We start from the raw sequence: 16,374 nt of genomic DNA, 5'->3' as shown, positions 1-16,374 counted from the left end.
AGTAGAGCCGTGTCCAGTGTTGGCATCACAGGCCTGGAGCTGCCTCCTCTGCTGCTGTCCTGCAAAAAGCGGTGCCGTGCGCCCGCCAGCCCAGCCCTGCTGGAGCCCGCACACCGCAGCGAGCGCTGCTCTTCCAGACACAGGGTGCTCCAGGACCTTGGCTGTCTGCAGTCTGGTCCTGGCGGTCTGTGACCCTGCGTGGAGCTTTGGCACTGTGACTGTCCCACCCCAGAGATTCTCTGGTAGGCTTCCTTCTTCATATGTGTGTGAAAACTGATTTTAGTATTAGTTTTGATGCCTTTTGCAAATTGTTCCACAGATTTATGTTTGGCCTGTCATAACTATGTTTTTACATTTAGCCTGACGGAGTTACAATTCTTTCCTTGTTCCTCACTTGGCCATGGTTTCAGCTTTAAGAAGGATGTTTTCTTGTCTTTTATAACCTCCATTTTCCTGCTGTTTAGCCATGCCAGCTTCTTTCTGTTCTTTCTCAATCTGCAAAATGTATTTGCACTGTGTCTCCAGCATGGTGTCCTTAAACAGTCTCCATCTGTCTCCTTTGCTGAGGATCAGATAAATCCACATTGTAGAATTTGGATTTTCTGGGACTTGTTTTTATTATTTATAGAAATATGCATTGTTCTTCCATAAATACATATTGGACAAACACAGACATAATGTTCTTTAATCTCCTTTCATTCAGGCAAAGGGAGATTTTAGGCGTCATCTATTCTTTCTCAGTACAGACAGCAACTGAAGCTAGCAATACCAATAACTGTAACGTCCCTGTTTATGATGATTTTGCCCTTTAAATATATGCAGCATAGGCTTCATGAGCTAGCGATACATCTTAAGACTTGAGATGCTGTTGCATGTTACCTTGTCTGTCTCTCTGTGCATCTGCACAACCGAGTGGCTCCGATGTCAGCTTTGAACAATGCTGTTTCTGTGGAGCAGAATTCCCACAGGTGTAATTTAGCAGCGTTAAGCATGCATCAGAGCCTGCCTTTGCCTCCTTTTTTAGTCGACACCATTTTCCACCGCTTGCCGAAGAAGCGGTGCTGGAAGTCACAGATGATGAATCTCGTCTCTCTGCAGCCTGGGGCCACGCTCGCTGGTCCGCGTCCCGTGGTCACTGTCGGTGTGTCGGGTTCGGCACGTCTGGTGGAGAGCATGCCCGGTGAGAAGGAGCTGGAGAGCAGCACCTCTCCAGCTGCAATGCCTTTTCTGGCAAGTGAGGAGAAAAATTTGGGACAAATAGCTTCTTTCTGCCTGCATTAATATCAGCCTGATTATTCCACAGGCTTACCTTTTCTGTATCTCTGCGATGGCTTCTTTTCCTTCACTCGACTGCTTTTCAGCAAGGTCTTAACAGCTTTCTCATCATCTCTGTTGGTTTGAAGTCCTGGTGAAATGTATCATAGACTTCTCATTCCCTTAATGTGCTGCCTTATTTTAATGTTTTGGTTAACTTCCTAGAACTTACTGGTTTGTTGTGTTTAAATAAAATGCTTCCAGTACTGAAAATATCCTGTGAAAACTGTCCATATTTGAATTGGGAAGGTGCCACTTTTTCCTAACCGTCTTCCTCACTTTCTGCAATATCTGATCTTCAGAATTTCTCTGGTTCTCAAAGCCCACATTTCATCTAGGACTGAACAGCCCTCCTTGGGGTTTTTAACTGATGACAAAATGCGTTTGACCAATGCAGGAGGGAAAAGTGATCTCAAAGAACACATCCTTCCTGGGATTTTGCTGCGCTTTCAAATTGTGTGTGTGTATGTGTGTGGCTGGAAGGTGGTTTCTTCTGGGGGAAGAGTTGCTTTTCATGTGTCAGTTTGCTTTTGACGTAGTTCATAATCAGTGCCTTTAATGAGCTACCTCCTGACTGAATTAAACAGAAAATGTTACTGATGATAATCAGTGCCTTAGGATCAGTTACAAGCATAAATAGGCTCCTTTCTGGCCCCCTCTCCATTTCCTGGTGTCCTTTGCTTTCATTACAGAAGCACCACTGTCACCTGCATTTCCAGAGATGTCATGATCCATTTTCATGGAGTTTTAAGTGGATTATTTTTCCATTCAGGATAGGGCTTTTCCCAGTTCCACTCTGATATTACTGCTCAGGTCCCCTGGCTGCCAGTCTGAGGGGCTAGGAGGCTCTTCTAGGACAGAAGCACACTTAGGACACCTGCTCCTTTACTCTTCCCCAGGCTTCTGCTGGCAGTAAATGTTCGAGATGAGATGCTTAGTCTGACCTGCTGTGGTCATTCTTTTTCTCTTGTATTCAAAGAGCCAGTACAGCCGTGTTACTCTTTGGCCAGCACCCGTGTCACAGCAGAGCAGGACTGTGACACCTGCCTCTGCAGAGCGCTCGGGCCTGGCCAGATCTCCACGGCCTCCTTGCTGCCAGGGATGCTGTACCTGCTCGATAGCGATGTGCCCAGTCCATCCCAAGCCTCCAGGGAGCATGCCTGTACCCTGTTGATTTCTGCTAGAAGCTTAAGTGTTTGGTGTACAAGTCTAACGGTGATTGCTTTCCCTAAAGCATCACCAGCCCTGGGAAGTGAGATGGGTTAGGAAGGAGGCCTGTGTGCCGTACTCATCCGTGCTGTTTCATTGATAGCTTGCTCCACAGGATAGATTTGAACTGGGCCAACTCCCAGACAATCCCAGTTACAGAGCAAGGCCAGCTCTAGTCAGAGGCAATTTCTGAAATGCAGCTTGGAAAGAGCTGCTCTGTGCTCTGGTTTGATTTTCTGGGGCAGAGAAGAAAGTTTGTCCACAAAGACCTGGGCTGTTGTACCCAGAGACTGGCCTGTGGCCCAGTTACTCATCGTTGCTATAAATCATCCTTCTGTTGCATCAGACATTTTCTGCACAAGGTACCTGAGCAGAATTACACTGTTCCGTCACTGCCTGGCTGTGGGTCTGCGACACCAAGGTATGTAAGTGAGGTTTTTACTGGGAGAGGCCTAATGTGGTTCATATTCCACCTACATCAGGCTCAGCTGCCCTTAAATTATTCCTGAGGAGGAATGATCTAAAAGCTCCGTGTAAGTGACCTTCCACCACCACCTCTGTTCCTGTGCTTCAGCATGCATCATTACTGCTGAAAAGTGGTGTGGCACCTTGTAAGCATTTTCTCCTGGGAGTAATTGAGTCACTTCATCAAACTAGGTCTTTCCTCAGGCTATGTTTGCTGGGCCCTTTATCTTCCAGATGTCTTCCTCAGGACTCTCTCCTGTTGACCCACATCTTTCTGGAAGTGTGGTGCTGGCAACCGGACAGCTGAGCTGCTCTTCATCTAACTTTAGGAATGTGATTCACATCACTTTGTTGTAGGTGTCTACCATGTAGGTGTCTGCGCTCATCGCCCTGGCTTTCCCTGAGAGTCGATGCAGATGTGTGCAGTCAGTGAAGCCAGGGGTGCCATTCATTTGACAAAATGTAGGCGGTCATTTCAGCATGGGATGAATCACAGCTCCATTGACTTCACCAAAAAGATCTCCATTGAGTCTAAAAGGAGCCTGGAGCAACTTGCTCACTGTAGGTGCTTGTTTTATGTACGCCCACGTTTAACTCGATGACTCCCAAGGCTACTGCCGCATGGGGTAGGGCAGAAGGATTATGTCAGATCTTAGACAGCACTCTTGCTTATTTTTCTCCAGTCTGTCCAGTGTGACACTGCAGCTGATGCTTCTGAGTCCAAAGTGGTATTTCTGGCTTTCCCTGCTGGCTGTCCAGCCAGTCCCTCTGCAGCCTCTGCCTTTCTTTTCATAGCTCCTGCCTAGTGCCTTGCACTTTCCTTTCTCCTCCAGTATTTTTTAGATCATTGCTCCAGTGATGGTACCACATGAATACAAATCCTCTCTTACAACATTTTGCTGTCCTCTGAGTTAGGATCCTCCGCAAGTTTAAGTTTGCTCTCTATTACATCCTAGTCATTGGTGAAGGCATTGAGATTGTCCCAAGACAGACCCACTTTTAAATCCCACTTTATATTTCCATCCAGTTCAACAGTGAAAAATGTCAAACCAGCTATTTACTCACTGTGCAGCAGTTCATGTTCCCCTTGCTTTTTGTGAGAATGTCTTGTGAGAGCATTCAAAGTGTTTAACTGGCATCAAGATATATATCACAGAACTGCCTTTCCCATGTTCATGAGACCTAGTATGTTCAAACAGAAATTAGGTCAGTTTAGCACGATTTGTTCTTTCAAATCCATGCACCTGGGATTTATCACCTTCTATTCTTCTAGATGTTTTATTAAACTATTGTGTTGTTTGTTAGAGAGTTTTCCTGGGAATTAAAGATGAGTTACCTCAATTTATACTTCCTTTGATCTTTCTATTGCCTGTTTTTAAAGATGCGTGTGATGCCTTTTTCAGATCTTCTGGAGTGTCATGCATCCCATGCAGGTTCTCAGAACAATCCATCACAGCTCTCAGATGTTTTCCACCAGCTCCCCAGGCACTTTCAGAGAACTTCAGCCGGCCCAGATAATGGAGAAAAAAAACATTGAATTCCTCCAATTGCTGTTTTTTCCACTTAGGTCAAAGCTCATCTTTGCCATCACAGTGTTACCAGGATAACTGGAGTTAATTGTAGCTATTTAGTCCAGTCATAACCTTGCTATTTTTTCGTAATTGTTCATTTGATCTATTGGGTTTGTCTCTCTAAACAGTCACAAATTTACTAAAATAATTAGCCCTGGTCAAGTGCATTAACTGTCTGTAATGTGGTTTCAGTAAAAGGTAAACCAGCAGAAGGAGGTCTGATACCCAACCCCAGCATTGCGGGAGCGAGGCAACCCATCAGGCTTTGTGTCGTCTCAAGCAGCAGCTCTGAAGGGCCGTGCTCTGATGCCTCTGTGCCGTTACACTAGCTCATCTGCTTACTCATTGACCAGCTACATGTAGGGCACAGTAATCTGGCAGTGAACCTGAGGGGCTGTTTTCCATAAGGTATCATAACTTGATTAACATTTATGTCCCAAGAGTATTAAATCACTATTTTGCTTAATCTTTCTCAAATATTTTAAAATTCAAATAACTCCTCACTACATTTTTTTGAAAGTTCCTATTTTTATTTAGACAAAAATAAAGAAATGAGTAATTCAGGTTACTTTTTTGGTATGACACTATCACAGATCTTTGATTGCACTGCTTCACCTCCTTCTCCAGGCTGGTTTTTGCTTCTTTTTCCAGCTCTCAGAGCTCTAGCAGTGTCAATCAGTGGCATCTCAGGTGACTTTCTACTCCCCCATGATTCTAGTTCACAAAAATTTAGTGGGTTTTTATTTCACTTTTTATATAGATCTATCTATAGAACTATTTAGTGTGGCTGTATCAAAAAATGAAGGTGTCCACTGGATTTTACTGTAATCGGTTATGAACCCCTCTGTGGAAGACATAGAGGAGGGGAGTGTACTAAAACAAATAAATGTCCAGCATTTCCAAAAAACCCACAGGTGGCTCTACATACATACTGGTGGAGTATCCAGAGACAGAAAGAAGCATGTTGGGGAGTTTTCCTGTTGTTTCTGACAAGTTTAGATTTTAAATTAAGATACTTCTCGCCAGTTTATTTGCAGGTGGAGGTTTAATTCAGAGGTGGTTGAAAGAATTAAATATTTTTGCAAGGTAACTTTTGGTAAAGCAGCAGTGGGCTGAGCTTATTTAAAGGTGTACATTATTAGAGGAAGTCTTGGTAGGTGAGGATTGTTGGAGGCTGCATAAACTGTACTTATACAGGATACAAGTGTTTTTTTCAAGAATTTATTTATTTTGTCATCTGGATAAAACAACCACAGAGGTCCTATGGAAGAATTAGGTACAGAATTTTATCATGGATTCCTTACTTTTTTATTGATAAAGCAATCACAGCAGGACTAGTTGGGCACTTGGCCCACCACTAGCTAAAATTTAAACCACAATTTTGTACAGAACGTTTGTTTGCCTTTCCCTCTCTCTCCTTCCCCTGCACATACACCTGCACAAACGCACGCTTGTAGAGGTGGCAGAATTTCTCATGGTTTAGGGTTAAGATCTCACACAGGGCATCTACAAGGGCTTGATGGAAAAGGGGGGATATTCCTCTGGATGTGAAATGTCTTAGGTCTAGCTCTGTTCCTAGACAGTAAGCCATGGCTCAAGGAGAAGGTAAAGGCTTGATACAGGAATCATGGTTCGAGGTTGTCTGGCTGCCCTTAGGTGGACAGGAGAATCATTCTCCTGTAATGGCCTCTTCTGGGCGTTGTGTATGAATCTGTTTCCAGTAGAACATGCTAGGCTTGGAAGAGAGGATTTTGTTGTAGAAGGGAGAGTTTTACACGTGTCAAGGAGCATATGCATACCCAGCTCTGCTTTTGAAAGACAGGCAATGTGTTGAAAATGTGACATAAATGGATGACTGTGTGACAGCAGCCACCTCCTTTAAAGCAGTTCACATAGTTTTGTTGAATTTTGTCCACACCTAGGTACTTTGTTGCACAAAGTGATGGGTTTATAGATACCTTTTTTTTTTTTTTTTAATGTGTAATGCCAAAGGATGTCCAAAATTATAACATTATAGCACACAGTGAAATACCAGGGAAGTCCAAGGAGTTTAGGCTTGAGTTCTGTGTCGGACAGCATCTTTTCCGAGTCTTCCAGAGTGCCTTGGTACTGTGGCCCTGGCATGTATTCACTTCTGTGATCGCTTTCCCTTGGTCTTGGAAAACAAAGGAATCTGCCCACCTGTGATAGGAGAGCCAGATACTATTGTGATGTTAACGGCCTAGCCATAAAACTACCAAAAAACGGATGGCAATTCTCACAGAGGCATCGCCGTCAGGCGGGGCTGCAGATGGACAGGGTGCAGAGGCGCACCCGGTCTGGGGGCGTCTCTGGCTGCTGGAGCCTGCACAGAACGGGGCCGCCAGCCAGGCCCGTGCAGCAGCACCCGCAGCCCCTTTTTCACCCCAAAGCGTGGCTCCCGCACCCCTGGCGTGGACGCGTGGTCCCAGCGTGGCGCAGCCGCTTCCCTGCGGCACACACGGGGCAGGGGGCGGCCGTGGGGCTGGCGGGTCTGCGTGCCGCAGTGTGCCCGCTCCGTGCCCGCTCCGTGCCCTGCCTGTGGGTCGGGGTCCGGCACCCACGCGTGTGGTCAGGGGGCCGCCGCACGCCGTCCGTCCCCCTCTGCCTGCCCGGGCTGTGGCGCGGTGCGTAACGCGTCCTGCCGTGCTGCCGAGCAGGACCGAGGTCCCTGATTAATTCCACTCTGATGTCAGACATGCGGCTCTGCTGGGAGGGATTTGCAGGGCTGCATTTCAGCTCCCGTTTGCGGAGAGAAGCCCTCTCCCCGTGCCCCCCCGCCTCTCCTGGAGCCTGTGGACGATTTTGGTTGGAAGGGCCGCCAGCACCCGGGGGCTGCTCGGAGCCACGCGTCCATTCCTCTCTCTCCAGCACCGGATTTTTTTCCGTTCTTCTCGTCTAGCTGCTGTTGAGGGCAGGGAAGAGCGGCTTTGTTAAAATAGGACAATGAAATGCATCCCCCCTCTTCTAATGACAGACGGTTACTTAGCAACGAGGGGGGGGATTTTAAGAGAAGATCAGAGCATCGGGATGAGGATATAAACTCTTCTGCTCTCTCTCCCAGGAAACTTACCAAAGAGGCACCTTTCCTTTTGTCAGGCATCTAATTTTTTCATACGAGAGGCAACTGGAAAGTCTCAGAGCATCTTCCCTGATGGATGGATGGCTGCCTCCCCCCGCACCTCCTCTGCTCAGGCGCTCCACTCTTCAGTTATATGTTAAGGGCATCATTTAAAGGGAAGCCCAAAGTGGGATCAGTAAGCTCCCTGCATGCGTATGCAGGTGACTGAGAAGGGGACCGGTGGGCAGAAGGGTGATCCAGGCAGCCAGGGCTTCCCTCCACCTACCTATTGAGGGAAAGTAGCTTTCGTCTTTTTGTTCTGACTTTGGGCAAGGGAGGGAGGGAAGCAGAGTGTTCCCAGCTCCTTGCTGAGATGAAACAGTCGATGAGAAGAGGTCTCCTTGTCACAGGCACAAAGGCCACCTCCGCCTGGCAGCATGGTGCTGAAATCTAACCCTAGCATCATTCTCTTGTGCTCTTTCCTGCCCAGTGACTACATCATTGAGGAGAAGACGGCCGTGCTGCAGAAGAGGGAGCATGAGGGATTCGGGTTTGTGTTGCGAGGGGCCAAAGGTAAGGGCTGCTTCTTTCACTTGGTCCTGGGGTTGGGGGAGAGCTCCGTCTCGTCACCTCGGTTAGTGCTCCGGACCCTGCTTCCCTGGCTGCATGGAGCAGCCCTCGAGCCCCTGTGCATCAGGGTCTCCTAAGGGAATCTCTTTTCTCCTTCTCTGACAGCTAGGCAGTGTGAGTGCAGTCTATTTCTGGGTACGTGCATTGTACAGAAAATGCCATTCATGGTAAATGTGCATCTCTTGAACGTTCTGGGGTGTTTTTCTGGTACAGATACTGGTATTTGTAGCCTTGAATTTGTAGGAGTTTTCACTTCTGCCTATTTACTGGGTGTATGAAGTGCATCTGCCGTTCCAGGTACAGGTGTAATCCCCATGGGGCAGGGCCAGTGTCCTCCATGGCTTTTTTTTTTTTTTTTTTTTTTTTTTAAGTGCTTGAAGTTTTTCACTGTTCTTTGAGTGTGTACAATTGGGGTCCTCCTGGGGGCCCTGGCTGTGTTGGGGCTCAGCCCCAGCACGAGGGCAGGCTGGTGGAAGCTCTGCCTCGGACCTGTGCTGCCAGCCAGCCTCTGCTGGTGCCTGGGGCACGCTTCACCTGCACAGCCCTGCAATACCTGAGCGCTGGCAACCGGCACGTTGGACCCGGTTGTTTCTGTGGCTCCTGTTTCAAGGAACTGATCTTTTTGCTACAAAAAGAGTCCCTTGAGGACTGCTAATGAATGTGCTCATATTCACACAGGAATGGGCTTCAGCCCCTGCGATGGGGGGCAGGTCCCCCGCAGGCTGGGGCTGCTCTCGCCTGCATTTCCAGGCTGAAGGCACGGCAGAGGCTGGGGGTCTCTGAAATGCAGCTGCTGTCAGCATAGAAATACAGCAGAGGCATAGCGGCACAGGCTGCCGTCCCTCCCCTGCATGTAGGGTGCAGGATGCGGGAGGGAAAGCTTAAATGAGTGGCTGCCGGCTCCTTTGGTAGAGCTGCACCTTTCCTGTACTTCCGTGTGCATGGAGATCGTTGTGGTTTGGGCTTAAATCTTGGGTGTGATTTTCTGTCAGGATTCCTGAATTGCCTTTGTTCTGTCCGTGTCTCGGAGGGGCTCGGTGTGCCGGGGGGTGTGTTTGTGTTCCAGTCAGAATATGGTCGCTGTCTCTCTCCTTCCCAGTCTCTCCCCTTCCCTAAATATGTGACATATGTGTCTGTCCATGTACTGCTCACATCAGTCTGTGTAATGTGGAGTGAAACTTCAGGGCTCAAAATGGCATCCGATTTTTTGCCGGATCAGACTTGCAGCTGTCATGTTAGGACAAAATGGGATAAATTGTGCCCTATTTCCATTTTTTTTTGCGTTTGCCCTCCTAACATCTGCAAGCTCTGTATTTTCCTTTGTCTGCCAAGGCTGAGGGAGCGGACTTGGAGCGGGTTGGGCAGTGGGCGTGAGGCTGTGCGGGACCTGGGTCTGGTTCAGGCATTCGCAGCTCTGCAGGGGCTCTGGGCAGGGCTGCAGGGGCCGCGTCTCGGAAGCCCCCGCGGGGTGGACGCGGTCTCTGGTGCTGCCGCCTGGGGCAGGGGTGCCGGTGGGTCTGCAGATCCCCCCGGGGAGCAGCACCCTCCTGGTGGAGAGGGGCTTGTGGCAGCTCTGTCACCCCCTTATTCCTCAGCCACTCAGCCTCGTGCTTCCTGCTGCTTGGGGCTTTACGCTGGAAACAGCATTGGGATCTTCTGTCTTGGCCCCACCTGGCAGCACCGCTCACGCTCCATTTAGACCGCAAAGCGCTTCAGGTCTCTTGGGGTGATCTGGAGAAGGAGCCCGGGAATGGCAGGGAGCAGAGTCAGCAAAGTCCCTGCAGAGGGAAGGAGCTGGTTAAGTGAGACACAGCTGGATGATCCTCAAAGGAAGCTGCACTTCATGCTGCAGAGGGTGTGAGAATCCTGCACAGCTTCCAGCAGTCGTGCTGCTTCCTTCCAAGCTGGGTTTGCCCATCCGTGTGGCACTGCCCCACTGGCTGCATCCCAGGCAGGGGGAGCCAGCCCTCCCCAGCCCAGCCCATCTCCCTCTGCCTCCAGCAGCTGGGGGAGGCCAGGTCCCAGTCAAACCAGTGGGGCATTTGGGCAGAGGTTATTCCTGGATCCCTGCAGGAGGTGAAGTGCAGCTTTCTGATGCGGGGTTTGCAAGCAGCTGTTGTCTCGGGGAGTCGTGTGGATGGAGCAAGGGGCAGCAGTGAGGCAGCACCCTCACTCAGCACCCTGAAGGAGAGTGGTGAGCAGCTGGATTTACTGCTGCATTTCCCAGCCCAGAGACCAGCCCTGCCTTTCACGTACACAGGTGATAGAGCTGTGCTGAGCACAGGTACGAGATGAAACGTTTTCATGATAAAATGCTGAGAGATGATATTTCTAGGCATATAATATCCTGAACTCAGTCACTCTTCTATGCATACATAGAAGGTTCTTCCAGCAACCTCTGTCTTTCTGCCTAGCATGACCACAGATCAGGCACTATCCCTGTAGTAGTATGATTCATAAAGTATTCTTACATACTTCCCTGGGGCCATCCTTGTAAGCAGTGGTTGTTACAGCTGATGCAGTGACCACACCTCACACATGGTCTCACCAAATCCATGCTACCTGTTCCCTGAGCAAGGAGTGCTGACTGTGCCAGTTCAAACTCATTTGGTGTCTGGTTACTCTGGGTTTTGTGAAAGTGGTGGAGGGGGACACAGTCCCTGACTCAGCCATTTACTAAGTAAGGAGATAATTTAATGAACAGCAAAGATATTGCCTGTAATGTGAATTCTGTTTGGGGAAAAAAGAAAAAAAAAAAAAGAGAGAGAGAGATTGGAATGGCCCAAAGTCCTTGCTCCATGGCATCAGCTTCCATTTGTCTGTTTAATTTGGGGAGAAGTCCCCAGGCAGGGCATGTTATTCAAGAAGTCTCCCAAGATTGTTGCTTCCTGTGATATGTGTATCTCCTGAAGCAGCTGATCCTGTATGCTGCTGGCGAGAAGATGTCGTACCAACCTAGTGCAGGGCTTGTTTTGCTCCTGCTTCTTTCCAAAATGTTGCAAATCTTTGTGGGTTTTTTTGTTTGTTTGTTTGTTTGTTTGTTTTTGCCAGGTTTCCAATCAAGCAAGCACTTACCTGCTCTACCAAGAGTACCTGTATTGATGGCAGGACGCAGACCCACTTTCCAGGTCTGCCCAGCTCTCGCTGCTCCTTGGAGCAAGCTTTGTATCTGTGCCCTCCCTCCCTGGGCTCCCTGCTTTCACACAGCCCCGTGTCCCCGCTGCTGCCGTCTGCAGCCTCTCCACTCCTGTACACGACACAGCACTACCTCCACCTCCACGTTCAGTGTCTGTCCACGCATTTGAGCCGGACTGTTATGGAGAGCTTGCCAAACCCATGTGGCATGCTCACCTCCTGCTCAGCTCCAAACCTGCCTCTGGCTTCTGTGTGGCTTGGGCAATTCCCAGGGGTGACTGCCAGGTCCGGTGGGACATATTGCAGAAATCCCACTGGGGGACAACTTAATCAGCAAGTCACACAGAGCTGTCAGAGCTGATAAGCTTGGGCACAGCAATGCACGAGTGTGGCTGTGCTTTGGAGACTGGGTCCCTTGCTCCACGAATGGTCTCAGACAGCCCAAGCGTGGGACTGGCATCACATGCATGGCAGCAGCGTCCCGTAGATGCAGGGGCTGCCAGGTAACCCAGTGCCAGTAGTGAGATGCCAGCTGAGGCAGACAGGAAAGGCTCAGTTTGTAACCCAGCCCAATCCTTCCTTGCTGGGACACAGCAGAACCGCCTGGGGACCAGTATTGTCTCCAGCCTCCTCTGGAACACTCCCCATGAACACTGGATGATGTTTAGCATCACGGGAAAATTGGGCAGTGTGACCACACAGCTCCAGTCTTGTACTTGGAAGCTTGTGCAGCTATCACAAATGTCTCTTTGCCTGTTCCTGGTCATCATGTGAGCTTGGGCACAGCAAGCCAGCATTCCTTCTGCAGTCCTACAAATGCCCAGGGCTGGCCCGGTTCCACAGTCAAGACACAGTTGCAAGGTGCTCGGAGAGCTCAAGGCCAGGTCAGGGAGGGTCTCTGCACAGATGGCATTTTAGGACTCGTGTGCTTCGCCAACTCCCACTTGTCTTTTGCCAGGTTTTCTCTGCAGGAAGGGTTAAAGTTTGATACTCAGCAAAAGATGTTTGTTTGCATCCCTTTGTGTAAAGAACAGCCAGAATTGATGTTACTGCAGTAACTGAGACAAATCGCCTTGGGTGAATTCAGTGATCCAGCCACCTGGATCCAAGCTTTGTAGTTGCTTCAATCTGTAGCAATCCGTCGGGCATTTGAGGGAGTTTTAGTTTCTTTTCCTGTCCAACATTTTGTGTGAAGACCTGACATTCAGCAACAGAAGCCCCTACAAGTCGAGTGTCAGTGCTGTGAGTTGCTTGGTGCTGGGTCTCGTGGCCTTATGAAGGTCCATGAGAGTCACAGCTCCTGCTCTGCACAGCCCTGGGGCACAAGGACGGGGCATGGTCCAGGAAGCATGGTGAGAGCTTGAGGATCTCACTGTTGGTCTAGCAGGCAGAGGAGAAGCTGGCCTAAAGCCCTGCAGCAAATTTTGGGACAATACTGGTATCATAACATTTCATGGAACTAGAAGAGCTTATTTATGGTTTTCAGAATATGGCCTTTATGCAGAGGAGTGCTGTGACACTTTGTGACCCTCAGGATGATAACAAAGTGGGACTGGAAGATGTATTTGAAGCATTTCAAACACCAAGTCTGTCATCTGTATTGTTAAGGGTGGTATCATCATTATGGAGATCCAATGGAAGCGTAGAAACAAAGCTCAGTAGAATCTAGGTATGGTAAATGCTGCTTTTGACCCATCTTTTATACTAGCCTTAGAAACTTTAAAACTCAGGAGCTGATTTTAATTAACCTCTGTGGCACCCCTCCTCTTCCTACCTCCAAATACATTTACTCTGTAGGTGCTCGTTATTCACTGACCAGCTCCAATATTCTGGGACATGCCTTCAGGATTTTGGGTGAGAAGTACCAAGTAGCTAAGATATCCTACAGTAAATACGATTTAGAATCCTTTTTCTTTTTTCACTCTGTAAATGTGAAGCCTTCATCTTGAAATGAGATCGGCTGCAATGCTGCAAGAGTCAAAGTCAGGGCTGGGGTTTACTGCGTCAGGTCCTTGGGAGCAGCTCCTAGTGAAGACAAGCAGCTCAGGGCAGTGACAGCTCACAGGACCTGTCTCTTTCAGGACTTCTCCCGACTCTTCGGGGTGCAGCTGAGGGTTGAGCCTCTGGTGCACGGCAGCCCAGATGACAGTAGATTTTTAAGACCAGGAAATGACCACAGTGATCAAATTGTACAAACAAAGCTTTGGTATTAACGTGGTGATTTCTTGACTGGTACAAATTATAATTCTTGAGATTTAAAGTCATGAGATTTTGCAATGAACAGTAGACTTCCTTGTTAGGAAATTCTGCGTCATTACCAGTGAGAATTTCTGCAATTTAATTCCAAAGCTTTTGATTTAGTTTTGCCCTTGTCAGCAGGATAGAAAGAGCCTCCTTAAATTTTATTTCCTTCCTGTGTAGGCACTTACAGATGAATTGTTACCCATATTACATACTTCTGACCTAACGCTTTCCTGCAGGCTCTGGTCTGGAAGCAGTATTTGGGAGGATCTGGTTCCAAGCTGAATTTTGGGATGGCTGGGTTGCTGCACTCAGGCTTGGCCTGGGCCGTTTTGAGAGACCAGAGGTTGGGTTTCCCAAGTTGTGTACAGAGCATGTGGCGACTTCTTCCTTCGTTACTGCGGCTACAACAGGCTCTGAATGTGGTGGACGGTTCTGGTGCCTTGTTCTGTTTGTGGCTGGGCTGACGATGAGGTGAAGCTGACAGGACAGGAGGTCGAAGTCCTGACAGATGTGATGTGAGGAGCTGCACAGCAGGACAGGTAGCGATGAGAAGGCTGAGCAAGTTACAGGTGGTGCTGAGAGGGACGGCTGGGTTTCGTTGGTGTTTAAAGGGAAGTGATGCTAGAAATGGCCAAACCTCAGAGATAGCTGAAGGGAAACACCGGGCTGTCACCCGTGTGAGGCCAGCACGGACTCCCAGGTGTTTCAGAAGGTGCATTTTGTGCAGATGGTGCTCAGATGTCTGCATCCCACTGGGCATGGGCAGCCTGTGGAGCACATCTCGTGCAGCTCTTCATCTCCGTGCCCCTGAGGAGCACGGGTTTTCCTGGCTCTGGGCTGGACAGAGTGCCTCGAGGGCAGAGGAGTGACAGTGAGGGTCAGAGTTTCTCCCACAGCAGTGAATTTTCCATTCACACTTCATTTTTTGCGGAGCAGCATTCTGCAGGGGTGCTTCTGCCCCTTTCAGCTGTGGTTTGGAAGGAGACATCCCCACCACCAAGGTGTCTTAAATGTGGCATGGTTTGTAGGTGCTTCATAGGGCTTTCTAGCAACATTACATTTAATTCTGTTTCTTACAAGAAAACAATGTGCCCAGTACCCATCAACTTAAAAAGAAAGGCAGGTTTGGGCCCTTCTGGACAAAACATGCAGCGTGCAGCTGGACTTGGACACAGTACGATGGGCAAACAAGTGGCTGGCGGGTCAGGCTCAAAGGGTTATAGTAAATGGGGTTGCACCAGGCTGGCAGCCAGTCACTGGTAGGGTTCCCCAGGGCTCCTTTTTAGGGTCAGCTCTCTTCAATGTTTTGGGTCAGTTAGGGTCTGCTCTCTTCAGTGTTTTTATCAATGACCTGGACACAGGAGCTGAGCACACACTAAGTAAGTTTGTGAACAATACCAACTTGGTAGGAGTCGTCAATTCCCTTAAGGGTAGAGGGGCCCTACAGAGAGATCTTGATAGGTTGCAGCAGTGGGCAATCACCAAATGTAAGAAATTTAACAAGAGCAAGTGCCAGATTCCACACCTAGAGCGATGCAGGCCTGAATGTACGTACAGACTGGGGGACATGTGGCTGGAGAGGGATCTGGGGTTTGGGTTGACAGCAAGCTCAGTGTGAGTCAACAGTGAGCCCTGAGGGCCAAAAGGGCCCTGGGGTGCACTGTAAGTGATGTAGCTAACTGGGCAAAAGAAGCAATAGTGCCACTATACTCAGCACTGCTGCAGCTTCACCTTGAGTACTGCATGCAGTTTGGGGCTCCACGACATAAGAAAGATATAAAAATATTAGAGAGTGTCCAAAGGAGGGCAACAAAGATGGTGAAAGGACTAGAGGACAAAACGTACGAGGAGCAGATGAGGCCCCTTAGTTTGTTCAGCCAGAGAAAAGGAGGCTGAGGGAAGGAAATCTACAGCTTCCTCACGAAGGGAGTGGAGGGACAGGCGCTGGTTTCTTCTCTTTGGCAACAGGACCAGAGGCAACAGCATGAAGCTGGGACAGGGGAGGGTCAGGCTGGGTGTTAGGGAAAGGTTCTGCACCCAAAGGTGGTTGGGCACTGGGATGGGCTGCCCAGGGAAGTGGACATGGCACTGAGCCTGTTCGAGCTCTTAGATGCACGGTTTAACTCTTAGGTTGCCGTGTTCGGAGGCAGGAGTTGGTCTCGATGATCCTCGTGGGTCCCTGCCAATGCAGGATATTCTATGATTCTGTGATTCTGTTTTAATTACTGACTACTGTGGGAGCATTTTCTCCCTTTGCAGCTCTTTTGAAGAAAAGTACAGATCAGATTCAGTAATGAGCAAGTATAAGCACAGTATTGATATATTTGACAGAATAACTAAAAGCAGCTGTAACAGAAAGATCTGAAACAAGAAAGTACAGTTGCAGACTGCTAAAGAGTAGATTTCCCCTTTATTGCCTTAATGCTGCAGTACTGAGGCAGATGGGAAATCCAGTACTGGACTGTACCTCCATCCAGAGGTCACAGCTCCTCCGCCTACTGCCTGATGTAGCTGATGGAGACACCTGGAGCAGTTGCCCTTGCACATCTTCTCATTCTCTGCATGGAGAAGGGGTGGTTTAATCCACATTTACTTGTCCCTTCTAGAGCTTCTTGTTCCTTGTGATTAAGTATTGGGACTTCAGGCAGTAACATGAGAGTTGGTCGCTTCTTCTTTCAGCTTTTTTCTTCTTTTATTAAATTCTCCTTCCAGTATTTGCTTTCATGA

At 48.8% G+C, this 16,374-nt stretch overlaps 1 protein-coding gene across 18 annotated transcripts in view; it reads left to right on the top strand.

Annotated features, from left to right (window-relative positions):
- Positions 1 to 16,374, top strand: part of SHANK3 (SH3 and multiple ankyrin repeat domains 3) — a 374,153-nt gene that overhangs the window by 278,400 nt on the left and 79,379 nt on the right. For all 18 annotated transcript variants that reach the window (XR_014317924.1, XR_014317925.1, XM_082764921.1 and 15 more), the window contains one exon: positions 8,129 to 8,211. Coding sequence is in view for 16 of the 18 variants with exons in the window: in XM_082764921.1 (XP_082621047.1) it covers positions 8,129 to 8,211 (83 nt within the window). In the remaining 2 variants the exon portion in view is untranslated. The remainder of the gene's footprint in view (positions 1 to 8,128; positions 8,212 to 16,374) is intronic.

The sequence above is a fragment of the Aythya marila genome, assembly GCF_965140915.1.
Source record: "Aythya marila genome assembly, chromosome: 1".
In the NCBI taxonomy this organism is placed as follows: domain Eukaryota; kingdom Metazoa; phylum Chordata; class Aves; order Anseriformes; family Anatidae; genus Aythya; species Aythya marila.
The sequence above is the reverse complement of the archived record's forward strand: the minus strand, read 5'-3'. Positions and strand labels throughout refer to the sequence as shown.